This window comes from Microtus ochrogaster, chromosome 1 (assembly GCF_000317375.1).
Source record: "Microtus ochrogaster isolate Prairie Vole_2 chromosome 1, MicOch1.0, whole genome shotgun sequence".
In the NCBI taxonomy this organism is placed as follows: domain Eukaryota; kingdom Metazoa; phylum Chordata; class Mammalia; order Rodentia; family Cricetidae; genus Microtus; species Microtus ochrogaster.
This window is the reverse complement of record NC_022009.1, coordinates 89,789,891-89,809,103: the sequence shown is the minus strand read 5'-3', so window position 1 is coordinate 89,809,103 and position 19,213 is coordinate 89,789,891. Positions and strand designations below refer to the sequence as shown.

The following is a 19,213-nucleotide window of genomic DNA, read 5'->3' as shown; positions in this document are numbered from 1 at the left end:
TGTGAGAGGGAATAAGTTGACGGCATAAGTCTTTAGCTCGAAATGTTTAAGTGTCTGTATTTGGTCATTCCTTTTTTTGTGTTAGTGCTTTCTAAGTACTGGACTTGCTCTCAGGACCGCACGTGCTGGGGAGGTGCATTCCCAGCCCTGCCTGCGTAGAGACAGGAACAGGGTAGCACTGTATTCCTTGGGTGTTCTGGAAGCCATGCTTTCCTCCGGCGTCCTGAATGATGAGCTTACAGACATGCAGCACTACAGCTCGATTGGAGACGTTTCTTAAATAACCACATAGCAGTTATAGCATCAATAACAAGAACCGCGCTAGTATTTTATTTTAGATTTCTCTAGTTTTCTTAATCATGCCCTGATTTCTAGCCCCCACTCAAACAACAATGACAAAAGTTTGTATTTTAGTTTAGAATACAACCCAGGATACACATTATTTTCTCATTTAGTTTCCTGTCATCTAGGAAACTTCCTTTTAATTTAATGATGTTGGCAGATTTAAAGACTATCGGCCATTTATTAGTAAAATCTCCATCAGTTTTTAATTGGTGTTGAGATTGAACCTAGACCATCACATCTACCAGGTAAGCTTTCTCCCATTGAGCTATATTTTCAGCTCTGAATTAATGAACTTTTTGGTCACTGTGTTTTTCTGGCCTTGTCCCACAGGAAATTTTACTTCAACAGAAATCTCTATGGTGGTGCTAGTATGTCTGTCCATTGTTTAGATCCACCTTCCAGTTAAACCTCTCTTCCTTTTCAGAAACACCCAAGTCTTGTACTAAGTCTTCTAGAAGTTCTACTCCAGTTCCTCCAAAGCAGTCAGCAAGGTGGCAAGTGGCAAGAGAGCTCTACCAGACGGAGAGTAATTACGTCAATATCCTGGCAACAATCATTCAAGTGAGTACGAGTGAGGTGCTAACTTTCTAAAAGACTCTCCCCATCTTGCTTCCTTTCTATGATTTTGTGTCTTGTTCTTTTAAAGGATATTGGGTTTTCTTTTGGGTGGTATTGTCATCCTTACTGTGTTGAGTTTCAATCTGTGACTGTGTGTGCGATTTGATCTTTGGTTTCACCCACAGCTCTCTGGTTTTGAGCATATGTATCTAACTTATACATGTGTTTAAATGGTCTTGTATTTTATGGCACCGATTTTTACATTTTTTAAATTTCTTTAGCTTTTGAGACAGCGTCTCCTTATGTAGCCCTGGCTGCCCTGGAACTTGGTATGTAGACCAGACTCGCCTTCATGTTATGGAATCCACCTCCCTCTGCCTCCCAAATGCTGGGATTAAAGTTGTCCGCTGCCACGCTCAGTTTAAGTTTTGTGTTAGATTTACTTTTGGGCCATATGAATAAGATGTGCTTATGTGTGTATTTGTTATTCGAGGTTTTTGTTTGTTTGGTTTGTTTTGGTTTTTTTCGCCTTATAACTGCTACAGCAGGACCCACTGGTGAGATGGCTCAATGAGTAAAAATTGCACTTACCTTGAAAGACTTTACTTTGGTCTCAGGATCTCAGGTGGAAGGGGAATATGGACTTCTCACAGCTTTCCTCTGACCTCTGCATGTGCACTGTCGCATGTGTGCACCCAGGTTTTTCCTCTTCCCTTCCTGCCTTCCATCTTTACATCTCCCCTTATAGCTTTCACACATAGACACACACACTGACAATAATATAAAAAAAGTTGCAGCAATAAGTGGGCAGAGTTCAGGTTTTCTCATATGAGATTTGGAAATCTATTTTCTTTGCTATTGAATTTTTGTGCTACTATTTCTAAAACATTTAGCATTGTACTACTATTATATGTCTAGAAAGCTTATTGCTTTCTTCCTTACAAACTGAATAAAGTAGGAGTTACTTTCATACTAATTCTAATAATGTATCTGTTAGATTCCTTTTGTAAAAATAAAGATTTATTTTTAATTTATGGGTGTTTTGCCACTGTGCCAGTGGAACCTAGAAAAGTGTATTGGATTCCCTGGATTAGAGTCACAGAAGGTTGTAAACCACTATATGGTGGCTGGGAACTGAACCTGGGTCTCCTAGAAGAGCAGCCAGTGCACCTAACACCCCTCCTCTATGTAACAGAGTATATGAATACGTGAGTGAGAACGCAGTGTCCTGAGAAAAGCTTGTGAATTTAGGAGAGGTTTTCCCCTCAGCTTCTTAGGATGCTGCCAACACTGTTCATCACTGATTGTACTTTAGCCTTCTTTCTCTCAGTTTGCCTAAACTGGAGCCCCATTTAGTTATTTCAGGTGCCGTTAGAAGAAGAAGGGCAACGTGGTGGACCTATTCTTGCACCAGAAGAGATCAAGACTATTTTTGGGAGCATCCCAGATATCTTTGATGTGCATATGAAGATAAAGGTAAACATGCATTGAAGATCGATGGCGTTTTCTTTGGAGGCTGTGTGTACTTACTGTAACAGTTCAAGTGTTTCTTCTGTGGAACCCCACTTGGGCATATCAATTGCATTCCAGGGGAGACCCTGTGTTCAGGAGTAGGACCAACACAAAATGAACTCCATAGTGGTTTTGTTTTTGTTTTTATTTGTTGTTGTTTTGTGAACTTTCCACTTTGTTTTGCTTTTTCTTTTTACTGACTTGTTTTTTTTTTTTTTGTTTTGTTTTGTTTTGCCTTGTTTTGTTTTTGTTTTTTTCCTGAGACAAGCTTTCTCTGTGTAGCTTTTGGTCCAGACTCCGTTTTAGGCATTTCTTCCAGGCTAGGAAAATAAGTTTTGTATGTGAAACTTATATCTTACCATGTAGCTGGCTTTGTGATCCTCCTTGCTCAAGTGGGGATTACAGCTTTAAGACACTACTCTCGGTTTAAATTTTGTAAATGTCTTCAATAATTTTTTAAAATTTTATTTTAGTTACTTATTTATTTTTGCTTTTTGAGACAGGGTCTCTCTGTGTAACTTTAGAGCCTGACCTGGAACTCATGGAGACTGCCTGCCTCTGCCTCCCAAGTGCTGGCATTAAAGGCATATGCCATCACTGTTGAGCAATAAAAGCATCTTTAAGACTTATTGTATGTGGATAAATATTTTGCCTGCACGTTTGTATGCATACCATATATGTGCTTGGTGTCCACAGAATCAGAAGTTGGCATTGGATGTCCAGAATCTGGAGTTCCAGTTGTGGATGCTGGAAATTGAACCTGGATTCTCTGGAAAAGCAAAAAGTGCTTTAGACACTTGAGCCATCTCCCCATTCAAATCTTTATGAATATGAATATTTTCTGTTTTAGGAGGATTGAGGAATTTTATGGACCAGAAATTAGCAAACTATAGTTCATAGACTGTATTTAGTCCTCTGTTCTGGTAAAGAGTCTTATAGTAGAGTTCATTTTTATACTTTTTATAGATATTTTGATAATATTCTTTCTCCTCCCCCACTTCTCAGGTGCTCCCTACCTCCCTGCTTACCTAACTTCCTGTTCCTTATCTCAAAAACAAACAACAACAACAAATCCAAGCAAAGCAAAAAAACAAGCAAACAAAAAGCTAGCAGGACAAAAAAATATATCAAAACACAACAAAAAGCCCATGAATAAGAAAATTTCATGGCGTCTGTTTTGTGTTGATCAGCTCTTCTGGGCATGAGGCCTGTCCTGAAGCGTGGTTGGTATGCCCAGTGACAGTCCGTTGCCGAAAACTAATTTTCGGTTTCGCAGAAGGTATCAGTTCCAAATAACTTTTTGGCTAGGGGTAGGACTTGTTTCTCCTCAGTGCTGGGATTTTGTCTGGCTTGCATATGTGCAGTATTGTGCATTCTGCTGCAGTCCCCGAGTTCATATGTGTTTAGTCCTCTTATGTCTGGAAGACGCTGCTTCCTCAGAGTCACCCCTCCTGGCTCTTAGAGTCTCTGCCCCTCTGAGCCCAGAGGGGAGAGTTGTGATAAAGGCTTCCACTGGGACTCTGAGCCCAGAGGGGAGAGTTGTGATAAAGGCTTCCACTGGGACTCTGAGCCCAGAGGGAGAGTTGTGATAAAGGCTTCCACTGGGACTCCCTGTTCCAGTCCCTTCACTTCCCGATCGCCCACTTTCTATGCTCGCTTCCATTCTGCAAAACTGAGTACTAGTAACAAAAGTCATATGGCCTTGCAGTTGTTACCATCTGTCCCTTTTGCTAAAATTTGCTTGACCATGTTACAAGTTATAATTTTTAATGACTTGTATTAAATTAGTTGCTACAGAAACAGTATTAAAAGTAGCCTTTTCATAATTGATAAGGCCATAATTAGTAAGACAAAGCATTGAACTATTATTAGTCATATTGGGGAATTAGGATTGGTCTGTCTGACACATAACATTAAGGTATTACATAAAGTGATTTTTTTTTTCCCTAGTAAAAGATCTCATAAAAGGTATGAGATGTGTAAGGAGCTGTCGAATTTAAGTGTTTTGATTTGTTCTGTTTCAGGATGATCTTGAAGACCTTATTGTTAATTGGGATGAGAACAAAAGCATTGGTGACGTCTTTCTTAAATATGTAAGTGTTTGTTTACAACCTCATAGATTTCAGACTTATCGGGGAGAAAACGTTGAAAATGCTATTTGAGATTTCACATGGTTCTAGAATATGCTGGAGTTGTTCTAGAATATGCTGGAGTTGTTCTTGACTTTTGAAACATGCTTTCTGTATTCCCAGCTTTATGCAAGTTCATCATCAGAACACTAGTTATCTCTCAGTTGTTTAGTGACTTGTGTAAAATTGTTTGCTATCCTCAGATGGTTATATATATTTACAATTTTTTTTTAAAAAAAAACTTTGCACGTGCTGGACAGTGGTGGCGCACACCTTTAATCCAGCACTTGGAGGCAGAGGCAGGTGGATCTATAAGTTTGAGGCCAGCCTGGTCTACAGAGCCTGTTCCAAACTAGCCAGAGCTACATAAGTGAATCTTGAAGACATAGTGCTTCTTTTATTATATGCAAACACTCTTAACACTGAGCTAGTTAACCCCTAGTCTTAAGCCTCTCTCTCTCTCTCTCTCTCTCTCTCTCTCTCTCTCTCTCTGTCTCTCTCTCTCTCTTTCTTTCTTTCTTTCTTCCCTTTTAGAATGTGTGATGATCACTCAGTAAGTACCCTCAGATAGGTCGTTTTCTGGTTTAATCCTAATTGAGGGAGCAAATTCAACAGAAACAGATGTGAAAATAAGAGATATCAACAGCGTGCATATGTGTGTATGCATGCACACACTTACTTGTAAGACAAATTTGTGCATTTAGTAGAAATATTGAGGAAACTTATTTAAAATTTTTCTTTTGCTTATACATCTGATTGTGATTGTCAGTTGTGTCACAACGATTCGTTGTCTAAGGGTGACATAACAAATTGATTTTTCTGTTTTGTATCTAGTCAAAAGATTTGGTAAAAACCTATCCTCCGTTTGTAAATTTCTTTGAAATGAGCAAGGAAACAATTATTAAATGTGAGAAACAGAAGCCCAGATTTCATGCATTTCTCAAGGTAATATATATTTTTTTCATACAAAACTCTGATAATCACTTATGAAAGAACTCATTAAAATACTATTTAAAAGAATAATTTATAATGTTAATACTGGTGTTAATTTCAGTTGTTCCTGTGGGTGGCTATGATGTTTAGATTTAGAAGATGTGCTATTTTACACAGAGGGGCCAAGACACAGTGGAGTGAATAGGGATGTTGTAGGATTGATCCCAGGACCTTGCATATGGTGGCCCATATGGTGATTTTAAAAGGAAATTATGTTACCAATGATTAATTCTTGAAACACTATCGGTATTCCAATGATGCCGTGTTTACCTTTAGTGATTTTTCTTTCTCCCATCAGGGCTTTACTTTAGCCAGCGGTGTCAGAACAATTGTTAGGTTAAAACGTCTTCAGGAGTGATGTGTGTAGTCTTTCATAGAGCTTAAGGATGCTGTATGTGTACAGATGTGGAGAGGAATACACTCTTTGTAGCCTGTTAACCTTGCTGACCAAGACAGAATTTTTAAATTATTGAATCATGGTGATCTATCAAAGAGTAGCTGCCATTCTACACCTTCTCCATAGATTCTTGGTTTATTTATTGATTTGTTTTGGGCATGTGCGTGCATGGTTGTTCATCTCAGTGCTTATGCATGCAAGTATGGGCCAGAGGTTCCTGACCTTTGACCCTGTAGATTCTGGGGCTTGACCGTGGTTGTCTGCGGTGGCAGCAAGTGCCTTTACCTTCGGTCATCACCTGCTCCCTCTTCTCTTAATTCTTTTTTTTTTTTAAATATTTATTTAAATATTTATTTATTATGTATACAATATTCTGCCTCCATGTGTGCCTACAGGCCAGAAGAGGGCGCCAGATCTCATTACAGATGGCTGTGAGCCACCATGTGGTTGCTGGGAATTGAACTTAGGACCTTTGGAAGAGCAGGCAATTCTCTTAACCACTGAGCCATCTCTCCAGCCCCTCTTCTCTTAATTCTTGACGAGGATATTTGTGATAGGATGTTTTGAACTATTTTTGTGTATAATAAATTACTTCTTTTTAGATAAATCAAGCTAAACCAGAGTGTGGTCGGCAGAGCCTTGTGGAACTTCTCATCCGGCCAGTACAGCGGCTACCCAGCGTTGCTTTACTTCTAAACGGTACTTTGCTTATTGTGGTTTGGTTTGCTTGAATTTTTTTTAAAGATTTTATTTATTCATTATATATACAGTGTTCTGTCTGCATATATACTTGCTTGCCAGAAGAGGGCAGCAGATCTCATAATAGATGGTTGTGAGCCACCATGTGCTTGGGAATTGAACTCAGGACCTCAGGAAAGCCAGTCAGTGCTCTTAATCGCTGAGCCATCTTTCCAGCCTGAATTTTTTTTTTTTTTTGATTTTAGATATTTTAGTTTAATAGTTTCTTCTTCCTCTTCTTCCCCCTCCTCTCCCTTCTTCCTCCTCCTTCCTCTTCCCTCCCTTCCCTCTTTTTCTCCTTCTCTTGTTGAGTATGATCTTGAACATCTGCCTCTCCATTGTCCTGATGGCAGCGATTAATAGGTTTCTATAGTGCTGGAGTTTCAGCCCACAGCTGCATGCTGGCAAGCACTGTGCCAGCAGCCCATCCTCAGTCTGTAACACATTTTTCTTAAAGAGTCAGTAATTTTGTTTTCAGAGTTTATTAGATCTTAGCATTAAAGATTGTTTTTATGTAGGTATCAAATTTATGATAATTTCGAAAAGCAGTCTCTAAGACTACAAACACTTGGATTTATCTAATATTCCTTGTTATGATAGTGGTCACTTTCTGCTTAAAAGTTCCTTATATTTCTTGGTGTAATGGTTTTTAAACCTATTTATTCAAGTAACAGAATTCCCACAGAAACATCAGAAGAAGAGGACATATATATCCCAAGTTCCTAGTGCTCTTGTATTTTATATTTCCCCTATAAAAAAAATCTGAGATTGGAGCTGGGGATGTAGTCCAGTTGGACTGGCACTGCAGCCCTGTAGTCACAGCCTGGGGTCATGAAGCACAGGACCTGCATAGAAGGCCTGAGACGGCCTGGGCTCCAGGAGAGCCTGTCTGAGACCCACATCTTCTTATTTTAGTGCTTAAAACTGCAAGCAGCAAGAGGATTTTTCTAGCACACCTTTTAGGCTTAAATTTTACTTCTGGTTAAAAACATGTTTGTGCATTTTATGCTCAGTTGACTAAAGAAGTATTTTTTAGGGTAATGTCAGCTTTTATTTTTTATTTTAAAAATTAAAGTATGAAACTCAGAAGTTAATTTATTGGTTGTTTAATCTATTTTTTCAACAAAATGTTTGGGTAATATAAATGACAGTGCTAACAAAAAGGGTTTTTTTTTCTCTTCCAGATGACCTCTGTAGTTGAAATTACTGCTATATGAATGGTTTTCCCAGGCTTTAATCCTATCCTATTGTCTAGATTATGTTGAGTGTTATAATAATCCAACTTTTAGGTTTTCTAAGCTGATCTTTTTAAAATCAAATTTGCATAATCCAAATTATTTCATTAGATACTTAGCTTCTCTTTCTTAATTTTATTTATTATTTATTTGAGACGGTGTCTTATCTTAGCCTAGGCCAGTCTTACCTCCAGGCTGCCTGCGAGTGCTGGGATTATACACGGGAGCCAATGTCTGCCTCTCAGTAAGACTTTTTGTTAAATAGAAGTGTATCAGATGTTGTCAAGACTAAAAATGAACTTCTAAGCCCTTTTGGATTCTTCACATAAACATTAGTTGGATGTGGTGTTAAATGGGTAAGACTGTCAAGTGTTGGAACATAGTAAGGAACCTGAGAAGAGCCAGGCATAGTGGTGTACACCTTTAATCCCAGCACTTGGGAGGCAGACAGATTTCTGTGAGTTCGAGGTCAGCCTGGTGGACTTAGAGTGCCCCTGTATAAAATTAACAAAGGAAGAACAAACACCATTCACTCACACTCTCTCCTCCCCCCCACCACCAAAAGAACCTGGAGAACAGAGTTAGCATGTTAAAAAGGAACCTTTACAATAGCACAAATGCTCTCTGTGATGGGGCCATGTGTCCCCATAGGAAATTGAAAAAGAATGTGTATTGAGATAACAGGATCATTCAGCATTGTAGCTTGAGAAATCTAGGAGTCTCTAATTGTGACTGGGAGACAAAGCAATATTAAAAAAAAAAATCAGTGCTACATATTCTGAAAATTTCATTAGTAAAATAGTTTAGAGACATTAATGGAAGAAGATAGTGTTTTAGAGGATTTAGGTTAAAACTTTGTTGATCGTTTAAAAAAATATTAATTATATGCTTGAGTGTTGTTGTTGTTGGTGGTACACATGTGAGTTTGTGTGCCCAGAAGAGTGCGTCAGATCCCATGGAGCTGGAGATGTAGGTGTGAGCATCTCAGTTTGGGTGCTGGGCACTGAACTTGGGCCCTCTGCTAAAGCAATGTGTGCTCATAGCCACTGAGCCACCTCTCCAGTCTCCCATTGTTTTATTAAATAATCCTGGTTATCCTGGAACTCACAATGATTTATCACATTTAAGTTACGCTTTTAAGTTATTTAAATTATATCTAGAACAGGTTTTATGCTGAATAATAATTTTAAGTTAAATGTAATTATGGCAGTTAGTGGGCTCTTAAATATCAACACAAATGTGGCATCTCTAATTAGGTATATTCGTAGGTGGCCTACAGTATTATTTTTCCATCCCTGCCTTTCAAGTGCTGGGATTCTAGGCATGCGCCATCATGCTAAGGAATAAACTCACGACCTTACACACATTAAGCAAAACTTCAACCTTGGTTGTGCAGCCAAGTTTTGTTCCACACGTACAGTCCTTCGATCTCCAACTCCTTAGTAACAGGGATGGATTAGAGATCTGCTCTGACATTCCTGGCAGCAAACTTCTCCTCAATATAGATGTTACGTATGTAAATAGTTAACCTGCATCAAGATGGTGTACTTTTCAATACAGATGTTACATATGTAAATAGTTAACCTGCATCAAGATGGTGTACTTTTAAGGTGTAGGTGGGAAACCACTGTACTTACTTTAGTCATAGAAAAAGCCATGTTATTATTACAGATCTTAAGAAGCATACAGCTGACGAAAACCCTGACAAAAGCACTTTAGAAAAAGCTATTGGATCACTAAAAGAAGTAATGACGTAAGCAATTTAAATTTTACTTTAAAATGTTGTTTGTATTTCTGTGTGTGTGTGTGTGTGTGTGAGAGAGAGAGAGAGAGAGAGACAGACAGACAGACAGACAGACTAAGAGAGACTAAGAGAGACTGAGAGAGACCATGATGAGCATGTGAGCACATGAGGAGGTCAGAGGTCCTTCCCCTTTTACGTGGGTTCTGGGATTGAATTCAGGGTTGTCAGGCTTGCATGTTTTAAGTGCTTTTACCCATAGGTACATCTTGCTCGCTGATTCCATGTTTTTATTATTAGATTTAGACTGGTAGTGATATCTTTGTCATAACTAGAAGAATATCAATAAATAACTTTTGTAAAATACTTAAATTATTCTTCTAGTGGTTTGGTTATAGTTAAAATGATAGTATTGATCAGACTACTTACTTCTGACATTAATTGTATATAAAGAGATAGTACTGGTCTAGAAGAAAATAGCTATTAATGTACAGATAGACTTTTTCTTCTTAGGCCCTAGAGAAAGGCTTTTTTGTGCCATTCACATGCATATGGTTTTGTCCATTGAATTTTCTGATTTCATTTAAATTCTGATATACAAAGATATATTTTTGTAAACCTTGTATCCATAGGTCCTTTCTTTTTTGTATTACTATTTTTTATACTTATTTACTTGAATGATTTTTTTCATATTAATTAAACTTCATGCAGTGAAGAGATCCTTTAAACATTCCTTAAATTCATAGTTTCATGGATGTTCTGTTGACCAAGATCCTGAGTCCATATACGTTTTTCTTCATGACTTAAAATATTCTCAAGATTCCCTGCTGATGTTGAGCAAGATGTGAGCTCCAGATGGAAGCTTTCTTGCTGTGGAGTTTCTACTGACAGCGACATTCTGTCCACCAGGAGGGTTTGCACTGCGAGTGCAGGTTTTCCACACTGACAGTGAGCTCTCAGTGAAGGCTCCCATCCTCGTGCAGTCATGTAAACTCTTGAATGTCTAATAGGACACAGTTGCTGGACTAGTCCAGTAAGTGTAGGACTTTTTATCATTATGCATTCCCTAATAATTGTCTTTGTTTTAATGGATTTTAGTTTGGGGCCCAAAGGTGAAAGGCGAAAGGGGCTCAGCATTCTCTGTACAAGTGTGGTGTTCTTCTTCGCAGGGGAGTGGCTGCAATGTGATGTGAGAATGAAGCGTAAAGCTTAACTGAAGTGTGTTTCAAACTCAGAATTTTGTTATCATCAAATATGCAAGCTAACTGTATCTTAGAAGGTGTTTATTGACTAAATGAGTAAAATATTTTCAGTGAAACATAACATTTCTGAAAGATCTGTGGAATATTTTTTAATATCCATAGAATGTTTTGAAGGAATGTTTGTCTGATTCATCATGTATCAAAGTTAAGACATGAAAGTCAGACTTTGTGACTTGAAATATATTCATATGCTAATTTCATGTTCATCTTAATCGAAGTTTTACAGAATAAACATTAATATTTTAGGCATATCAATGAGGATAAGAGAAAAACAGAAGCACAGAAACAAATTTTTGATGTAGTTTATGAAGTAGATGGATGCCCAGTAAGTATTTTTTTTTGATGATTACCATTTTATTTATTGCTTTAATGAGGTTTCTTTTGTTGTTGTTGATTTGAATTACGTTTATTTGTGAGTGTGTAGCCACATGCCATGTACGGTGTACTTGTACAAGAGGACAGATTTTTGGAGTCCATTCCCTCCTTCCATTGTGTGGGCCTGGGTACTAAACTCAGGTGATTAGACTTGACAACAAGCAACTATACTAGCTGAGCTTTAATGAGGTTTCTATAGTTTCTATATACATAGTCTCAGGCTAGAGAGATGCCTTGGGGGTTGAGAACACTTGCTGCTCTTGAAAAGGACCTGAGTACAGTTCTCATCACCCATGTCAGGTGACTCATAACCTATAATCTAGCTACAGGGAAGTCAGCGCCTGGGTTCTGAGGGTTCCTTTAAACACACAGCATATAACTCAAAGAGACATGTATACATAAAAAAGAATATAATAGAAACAGATCTTTAAAAATATTTTAGCAGTCTTAATACCACTTTTGAACAACAACTTGTAGAAGTTACTTGATAACATTTGACCACTTTTATCTGTGTTCACAGGCTAATCTATTATCTTCTCATCGAAGCTTAGTACAAAGAGTGGAAACAGTTTCTTTAGGCGAGTACCCCTGTGACCGTGGAGAGCAGGTCACTCTCTTCCTCTTCAGTGACTGCCTCGAGGTAAATGTTTACTCAGTGTACTTTAACACTGAGGTATTTTGTCTTTCCCTGTTTAAAATCAAACTTTGACTAGAGTACAGTATAGAAATTTGAGGTACATTTAGTTATTTGCCAAAGATATTAAAATCAGTTGCTGATTTCATTCAGTGGAATGCTTTTGGGAGAAAGTCTAAAATATTAAGTTTGGTAAATTTCCGGATGTCATATCTTAAGTCAAAATTCCTTATTGATAAGTGCTTAAATTATAAGTTTGGGAGCCTTGTGTTTTTATGTATATTTATACAGGATCTACAAATTAACTGAGTTTTTGTCTTTGTTTTAATTAAATGTAAGTTCACCTTTGCAGTCAAGATGAAATCAGTTGAAAAGCTAACTTGATAACTTAGTACTGTGAATCTCTTGATTTCTTTTTTCTGCTTTGATAGCATCTCACTCTGTAGCCCAAGCTGGCCTTGAACCTGGGGCAGTCCTTCCAAGTCAGCTGGGATGACAAGCATGAGCCACTATGCCAAGTGATTCTTTACAGTTAAAAGGTTTTATTGATGGGATGTAATAATTTTAATTCCAAAACTAACCTGACTATAGTCGGTATTTTTTCTCATAACACCCCAAAAGCAGGTAATTGAGTTTATGTACTTTTTAAGCTTCTTTTCCTTCTTTTAACATTTCTTTTTAAATAACCAATTTAATGAGGGGAAGTATCTTAGTTATTGTAATGAAATACCATGTTGAGAGCAGCTAGGGTAGGAAAGGGATTATTTGGCTTGCACTTACACATCACTGGTCATCATCGAAGGAGGTCAGGACAGGAACCTGGAATAAAGAGCTGATGCAGAGGCCATGGAGGACTGCTCCTCATGTTTGCTCAGCCTGCTTTCTCATAGAACCCAGGACCACCAGCCCAAGGATGGCACCACTCACAATGGGCTGGGCCTTCACACATCAGTTGAGAAAATGCCCAACATACTCGCTGTAAACCCAATCTTGTGGATGTGTTTTTTTAATTCGGATTTCTTTCTCTCAGATGATTTTAGTTTGTGTCAAATGACACGAAACTATTTGGCACAGTTAGAAAGGAATTCAGCTTTCTTTATGTTTATTTCAGAAACATAAAGTTGTTCATTGGGTGAAAAAGAAATTAACAAGAAAACTCATTTGACATGTTTTTAACTGGGTAACTTTCTGTTGCCCTCATCAAAGTGACTACTGGCTTTCCTTTTTCTTTAAAGTCTATCCATTCCTTTATCCCTTTTCTGTGTTGCTTCCCTTAAAGAGCTACCTCTTACATCATGTCCATTATTTAAAATATAAAACACAGGCCAGTCTTAGAGACCAAGGCATGTATGCACAGAGCAGCTCTAGGTGCAGTAAAATCTCAAGACCTGCCTCTGTTAAAGGGTTCTATACTTAGAGGTTAAGTGGTGATACTTTCGTTTGACTAGTAATGTTAGAAAAAGCATGAGATAGTGATAATATGATACACAATCGACCATATCCTGGAGTGAAAAAAATCATAAATGTCATGCAGTGGGTGTCTGGGGACTGCCTGACCCCTGTAGTCAGAGCCTCAGCCTGCTCTGCTTTTGAGAACAAGACCAGGAGTCATCTGTAATCCTGTTTTACCTGAATTTGCATTAACAGGGGCTTAGCTGTATACAATTGAACTATATTTCCTTTTGGCTGTTTTTGTTAAGACTTCTTTAGGTTTTTCATATTGAAATATCTAGGTCTCCTGGCTCCCTTCTGTTAGGTTTAGTTATTTTGATCTCCTTAGAGTTTTGTTGTAGAGTTTATCTTTGCTTTTAGTAGAGCAGTGATTTGATTTTTTTTTTAATTATTTTTATAGCCCCTTCGTATTTTACCATAATTGGCCCACTGGCTTCCCTTCTACTTCAATTCCACTGTGAGCTGTCCCTGTACCTTTTCAGGCCCTGGTCTCTCAATTCACCCTAATGGCGCCCTCCCTTGTCGTAGGGTTCATATTGCTGTGGTGAAACACCATGAACAAAAGAACTCAGGGAGGAAAGGATTTATTTGGCTCACCCTTCCACTTCACTATTCATCATCAAAGGAAGTCAGGGCAGGAAGCTGGAGGCAGGAGCTGATGCAGAGGTCGTGGAGTGGTGCTACGTAATGGCTTGCTCAGTCTGCTTTCTTATAGTTCCCAGGACCATCAGCCCAGGGATAGCCCCACCCACAATGGACTGGGCCCTCCCACATCATTCATAAATTAAGAAAATGCTCTACAGGCTTGCACTAGCCAGATCTTATAGAGGCATTTTCTCAACTGAGGGCCCCTCCTCTTTGCCTCTTAACTTGTTTCAAGTTGGCATAGACCTAGTACATCCTCTTAGATATTAGCTCAGTTGTTTGAATAGAAACTTTTGTCTCTTCTTATTGTCTTTCATTTGAGTCTGGTAAGGACTGGTCTTGTAATCCTTTTGCCCCTTCCTCTTCAGCTCATTCATTGCTGGTATGTGTACCCACAGCCCAGCTGCTTTAGATAGTCTTCCAGGCTGGTTTGAGGTACCTAACCTTCTCAAGTGCTGAGGTTACAGGCATATGTCACTGTGTCTGTTGAGTTGCTGTATTTCTAATATTAAATTTGGACATCAATATTCAAGCTTCCAGATAGACCTTTGTTTTGTTTTGTTTTTGTTTTTCAAGATGGTTCTTTGTGTAGCCCTGGCTGTCTTGGAACTAGCTCTGTAGAACAGGCTGGCCTCGAACTCAGAGATTGATCTGCCTCTGCCTCCTTAGTGCTGGGATTAAAGGCATGCACCATCACTGCCTGGCTAGACCTTTATTCTTTGGCTCACTTAAGAAAAATAGAATTCAGCTGAGCAGTGATGACTTAGGACATTAATCTCAACACTCTGGTGGCAGAGGCAAGTGGTTCTCTGTGAGTTAGAGGCTAGCCTGTTCTACAGAGCTAATTCCAGAACAGCCAGGGCTACACAAAGAAATCTTGTTTTGAAAAAAAGAAAAAGAAAAATAGACCTTTTAGCAAATTTGAGACAAAAAGTTATTTTTAATGTTCTGATAGTATATAACAAATACCTAGAGCAATCACTATTGTATATTAGGAACAGTTAAATATCAGTAAAACCTATACTGTCTTTAATATGACAGATGTTTAATGTTAAACTAAATCTAGATTTAAGGATTTATTTTCCGTTTGAGTATTTTATTTATGTTTTAGTTTTTTCAAATTATCCTTGACTTATTAATGTTTGTGTCATCCATTTTCATGCTCTTCTGGTTTTCTTTTTCAAAAATAGTGGTATATATTGGTTAGCCAAATAAAAAGCATGTCCATTCATTGTGGAGGAATTAGAGTATATGTTGCTTACTTTCACTATGCCCATGGAAGTGAACCATTAATATTTGGTATAGTTACGTGATGTATAGAATAGACATTTGCATATGTGCTTAGTGGGGATGTAATATGCTGTCTTGCTGCTCATCTTATTCATTAGCCCAATACCACATAATATATTTTTAAACATATCTGTCTTAATCATGATGGTCAGTCACAATTCAAGTAAATATTTGCATGCGTTTTATGTTAATTCCTTTCAGCAAAATCTGTTTTACTGCAAAGGAGATTTTTCTTTTCTTTCTTTTCTTATTTCTTTTTCTTTTGGCAAAATCTCATTATATCACGAATCACAGGATCTTTCTGATTTTGCTCTTCTCCAGTTACCTATCTCTTCCTTTTGCGTATCCAGTTAAGGTAAAGTTATAGCCTCATACAGCACTTTGACTTTATAATCTCTATTGCTTTGTGTGTGTGTGTGTGTGTGTTGTTGTTGTTGTTGTTGTTGTTATTTTTTTGAGTCAGTCTTATTGTGCAGCTCAAGCTGGCCTCAAACTGAAGGTCTCCTCCTGCATTAGCCTCCTTAGAGTTGGGGTTTTAGGTGTTGAATGTATGCTTAATTACTTCCGTTTGTCAGTTTATGTAAGCAGTCACGAGACTCGGAGCTGTCTCATACTTCCTCTGTGTTATTCTGTCACTGGGAGATATTTCAGATACTCCCCTTAAACTACAGTTAGCACCTTTGAAGCCAGGGCAGCTGTCTCAGAACAACTACTCTCCATCTGAGGTTCCTGGCTTTTGTTCAAGACTCCTGCCATTGTTCGTGTTCTTGCTGTGCTTCTTAGTCTTTCCATGCCCTTGGGCTTTTCACACCCCCAATCCCTAGGCCTGTTTTTCTGACTGAACATTCCCTAATACGGACATGAGCATCTGGCTATACAATTACATGTGTGCTTTTTGTCATGGTCTCTCGCTTTTATCGCATAGTAACTGGAATGGCTAATCATCAGATTAGTTGCATATAGATTTTTGTGATTAGTGCTGTTATTTTTAAATGTGTGAACTTTTGGTTTTATCACAATAATGATTATGACTTTCCCTCTGCAATCAGATAGCGAGAAAACGGCATAAGGTTATCGGTACTTTTAGAAGTCCTCATGACCGCACCCGACCGCCAGCTTCTCTTAAGCATATTCATCTAATGCCTCTTTCACAGATTAAGAAGGTGTTGGACATCAGAGAGACGGAAGGTAAGCTTGTCCTCATTGAAGCTTTTAGTTTTGCTACTGTTAGTAATTTTTTTGTTGTTGTTGCTTTGGTTTTTCCAGACAGCGTTTCTCTGTAGCTTTGGGACTTGTCCTGGAACTAGCTCTTGTAGTTCAGGCTGGCCTCGAACTCAGAGATCCTCCTGCTGCAACCTCCTGAGTTCTGGGATTAAAGGCGTGTGCCACCTCCGCCCAGCTGTTACTGCTTTTTAAATGGATAGACTATCTTTACATGTGTGGTTCAACTATAATGTGTCCTAAAGTAATCGTTCTTATACATCTCTCTTAACTCCTTCTCTAGGTACAGACTTGATGTTTTTATTGTTTCAACCTGCCTCTAAGAGTCAAAGGACTTTTAAATGGTTGTGCATTAATAAGGTGCACAGCTAAATAGCACCTTAGTTTGTCTTATTCTCACATCAAAACTTACTAGTCATTCTGCATAATCACTGGTCTTGTTTGCTCCATATATTTTAATGTCTTTTTTTCTTGCCAATGGTGCATGTAGGAGTATCTTTTCTTTTTTTCCTTCCCCTATTAAAAAAATAACGTGTGGATGTTTTGTCTGCATGTCTAAGCACTACATTCATGCAGTGCCCACAGAGGCCAAAAGAAGGCACCAGATCCCTAGGACTGGAGTTAAGATGGGTACCGAGAATGAACCCATGTCCTCTGGAAGAGCAGCCAGTGATCCTAGACACAGCCATCTTTCCAGTCCCAGGGATATCTTTAAGATGCTTATTTGGGAAGGGAGTTGTCGTAGTGAAGGCATGATGACTTGATGTATAAAGAGCTTGCTGCCAAGACTAGCATGAAGTCAGGCCCTGGGATTCACATGGTGAAGAAAAGAACTCCCACAAATCGTTGACTAAAGCACACAGTCTAGCAAGTGAGTGTGCACGGAACAGACACCCACACAATTTTCTTGTAGAAAAGGTAGAGGTGAAAGAGTAGTTGTATGTGAAATAAATAGCCCACAGTAACTGGTAAGCTTGGCTGTCATTGGGTCAGATAAATGGACTCATACACATGGGAAAGGTGAGTATGGCGGCTCACTTTAATACCAGCACTGGGGAGGCAGAGGCAAGCAGATCTTTGAGTTTGAAGCCAGCCTGGTCTACATAGTGAATTCCTGGCCAGCTATGGTATATGGTGAGACCTTATCTCAAAAATAAAATAATAATTAAAAATTAAATAGGCGTGTGTACATTTTTGTGTGTGTACCTGTGTATTGCATGTGTGCCACCTTTCTCTTTTGCAACAAAATTCCTGAGATAATCTATTTATAAAGATATTTCGGCCGATAATTTTGGAGATTTCAGTCCATTCTCTTAGTTTCATTGCTGTGGACTTTGGTGATGTGATTCATCCTGTCTGAGAGCACATGCTGGAGACTCGTAGTGGAGCCGCGAAGCTCAGAGCCAGGGTCCCAGCTGGAGACAGGCCTTTGTCTCAGCTTTTGGGTGTCATTCCTGATTTATATTGCAGCACTGGCCTAACAAAAGCTTTTCCTTCTAACTTATTGGTATTGAGTATTTGAGTGGTTTTTCTGTAGGTTTGAAAACGCTCAAAATGAACATTTATCCAAAGTAGCGTTTTCTGTTTATCTAGCACTTAGTGTTGCGTGTTTATGGTCACATTTTAGGCAACATCTCTTTTTTTGTTATTTAAATAACGGTAAGCTATTTTCAATGATACACTGCTCTGAGCGGCAAGGCATGTGTGTTGATGGTAATGAGACCCAGGGCCTTGCACCTGCTAGTCAAGCACTCTCCCACTGAGCCATATCTTTAGCCCACAGTAACTTACAAAGCTATTTTCTCTTAGTTACTCAACTGTGTGTTTATTAGAGCCTATGATGGGACAATTATTTGAGTTTGGGGGAGCTGTAGTTGTGAAAGTGTTCGTGTTCAGATATAGATCAGGGAGATGTCTTTACGATTTAGACTAGAAAGGTAGAGAGGTGATTCAGCAGGTGTAGGCACTTGCCATCAAGCTTGATAGCCTGAGTTTGAACCCAGAGACCCGTGTGATGGAGACTACTGTCTTCTCACAAGTTCTGTTTCCACATATTTTTTAGTAGGAATTTAATGTTTGTTTTCAGGTTTTTCAAATTTTTTCGGCACTGTGTTTTTAAAATTGATTATTTTAGTATCTCAATTACAAAGCAGTTACTCTTTAATATTTGTACACTTTGTATGTGATTTTTGTAAGTTTTTAGTGTTTGTGTTGCTATTTTAATTTTGAAATTTAAATGTTGGAATTCTAAGATTATATCTATTAAATTATTATTGAAGAATTTAAATGTCACAAAGAGTACTTTTTATTTGTTTTCAGGTTATTGTTGGTTCCTTTTTAAAAGTGGGGTGGGGGAAAAGAAAGCTGATTTTAGTGGTCTGTGGAAATGAGAATTCCTAGACATCCAAGAGTAACACTGTTCATCTGGCACCCTAGACTGCCATAATGCTTTTGCCTTGCTGGTGAGGCCACCAACAGAGCAGGCCAACGTACTGCTCAGCTTCCAGATGACGTCAGAGGAGCTTCCGAAAGCAGACTGGCTGAAGATGCTGTGCCGACATGTTGCCAACACCATTTGTAAAGCAGATGCTGTAAGTTCTCCAACCTGTGTCACATCTCCATGACAAGCCAATCAGGAATACAAGAGAGCCTTTAGTTTTATTTAAATGACGTTGTTTGGGAGAGT

General features: G+C 38.5%; 1 protein-coding gene across 2 annotated transcripts in view; it reads left to right on the top strand.

The window, feature by feature from the left end:
- Ect2 (epithelial cell transforming 2) overlaps positions 1-19,213 on the top strand; it is a 57,898-nt gene that overhangs the window by 22,030 nt on the left and 16,655 nt on the right. For both annotated transcript variants that reach the window (XM_026788533.1, XM_005343899.3), the window contains 10 exons: positions 770-906; positions 2,260-2,379; positions 4,440-4,508; positions 5,379-5,489; positions 6,537-6,633; positions 9,579-9,660; positions 11,157-11,235; positions 11,806-11,925; positions 16,356-16,494; positions 18,964-19,118. In XM_026788533.1, coding sequence (XP_026644334.1) covers positions 770-906; positions 2,260-2,379; positions 4,440-4,508; positions 5,379-5,489; positions 6,537-6,633; positions 9,579-9,660; positions 11,157-11,235; positions 11,806-11,925; positions 16,356-16,494; positions 18,964-19,118 — 1,109 coding nt within the window. The remainder of the gene's footprint in view (positions 1-769; positions 907-2,259; positions 2,380-4,439; positions 4,509-5,378; positions 5,490-6,536; positions 6,634-9,578; positions 9,661-11,156; positions 11,236-11,805; positions 11,926-16,355; positions 16,495-18,963; positions 19,119-19,213) is intronic.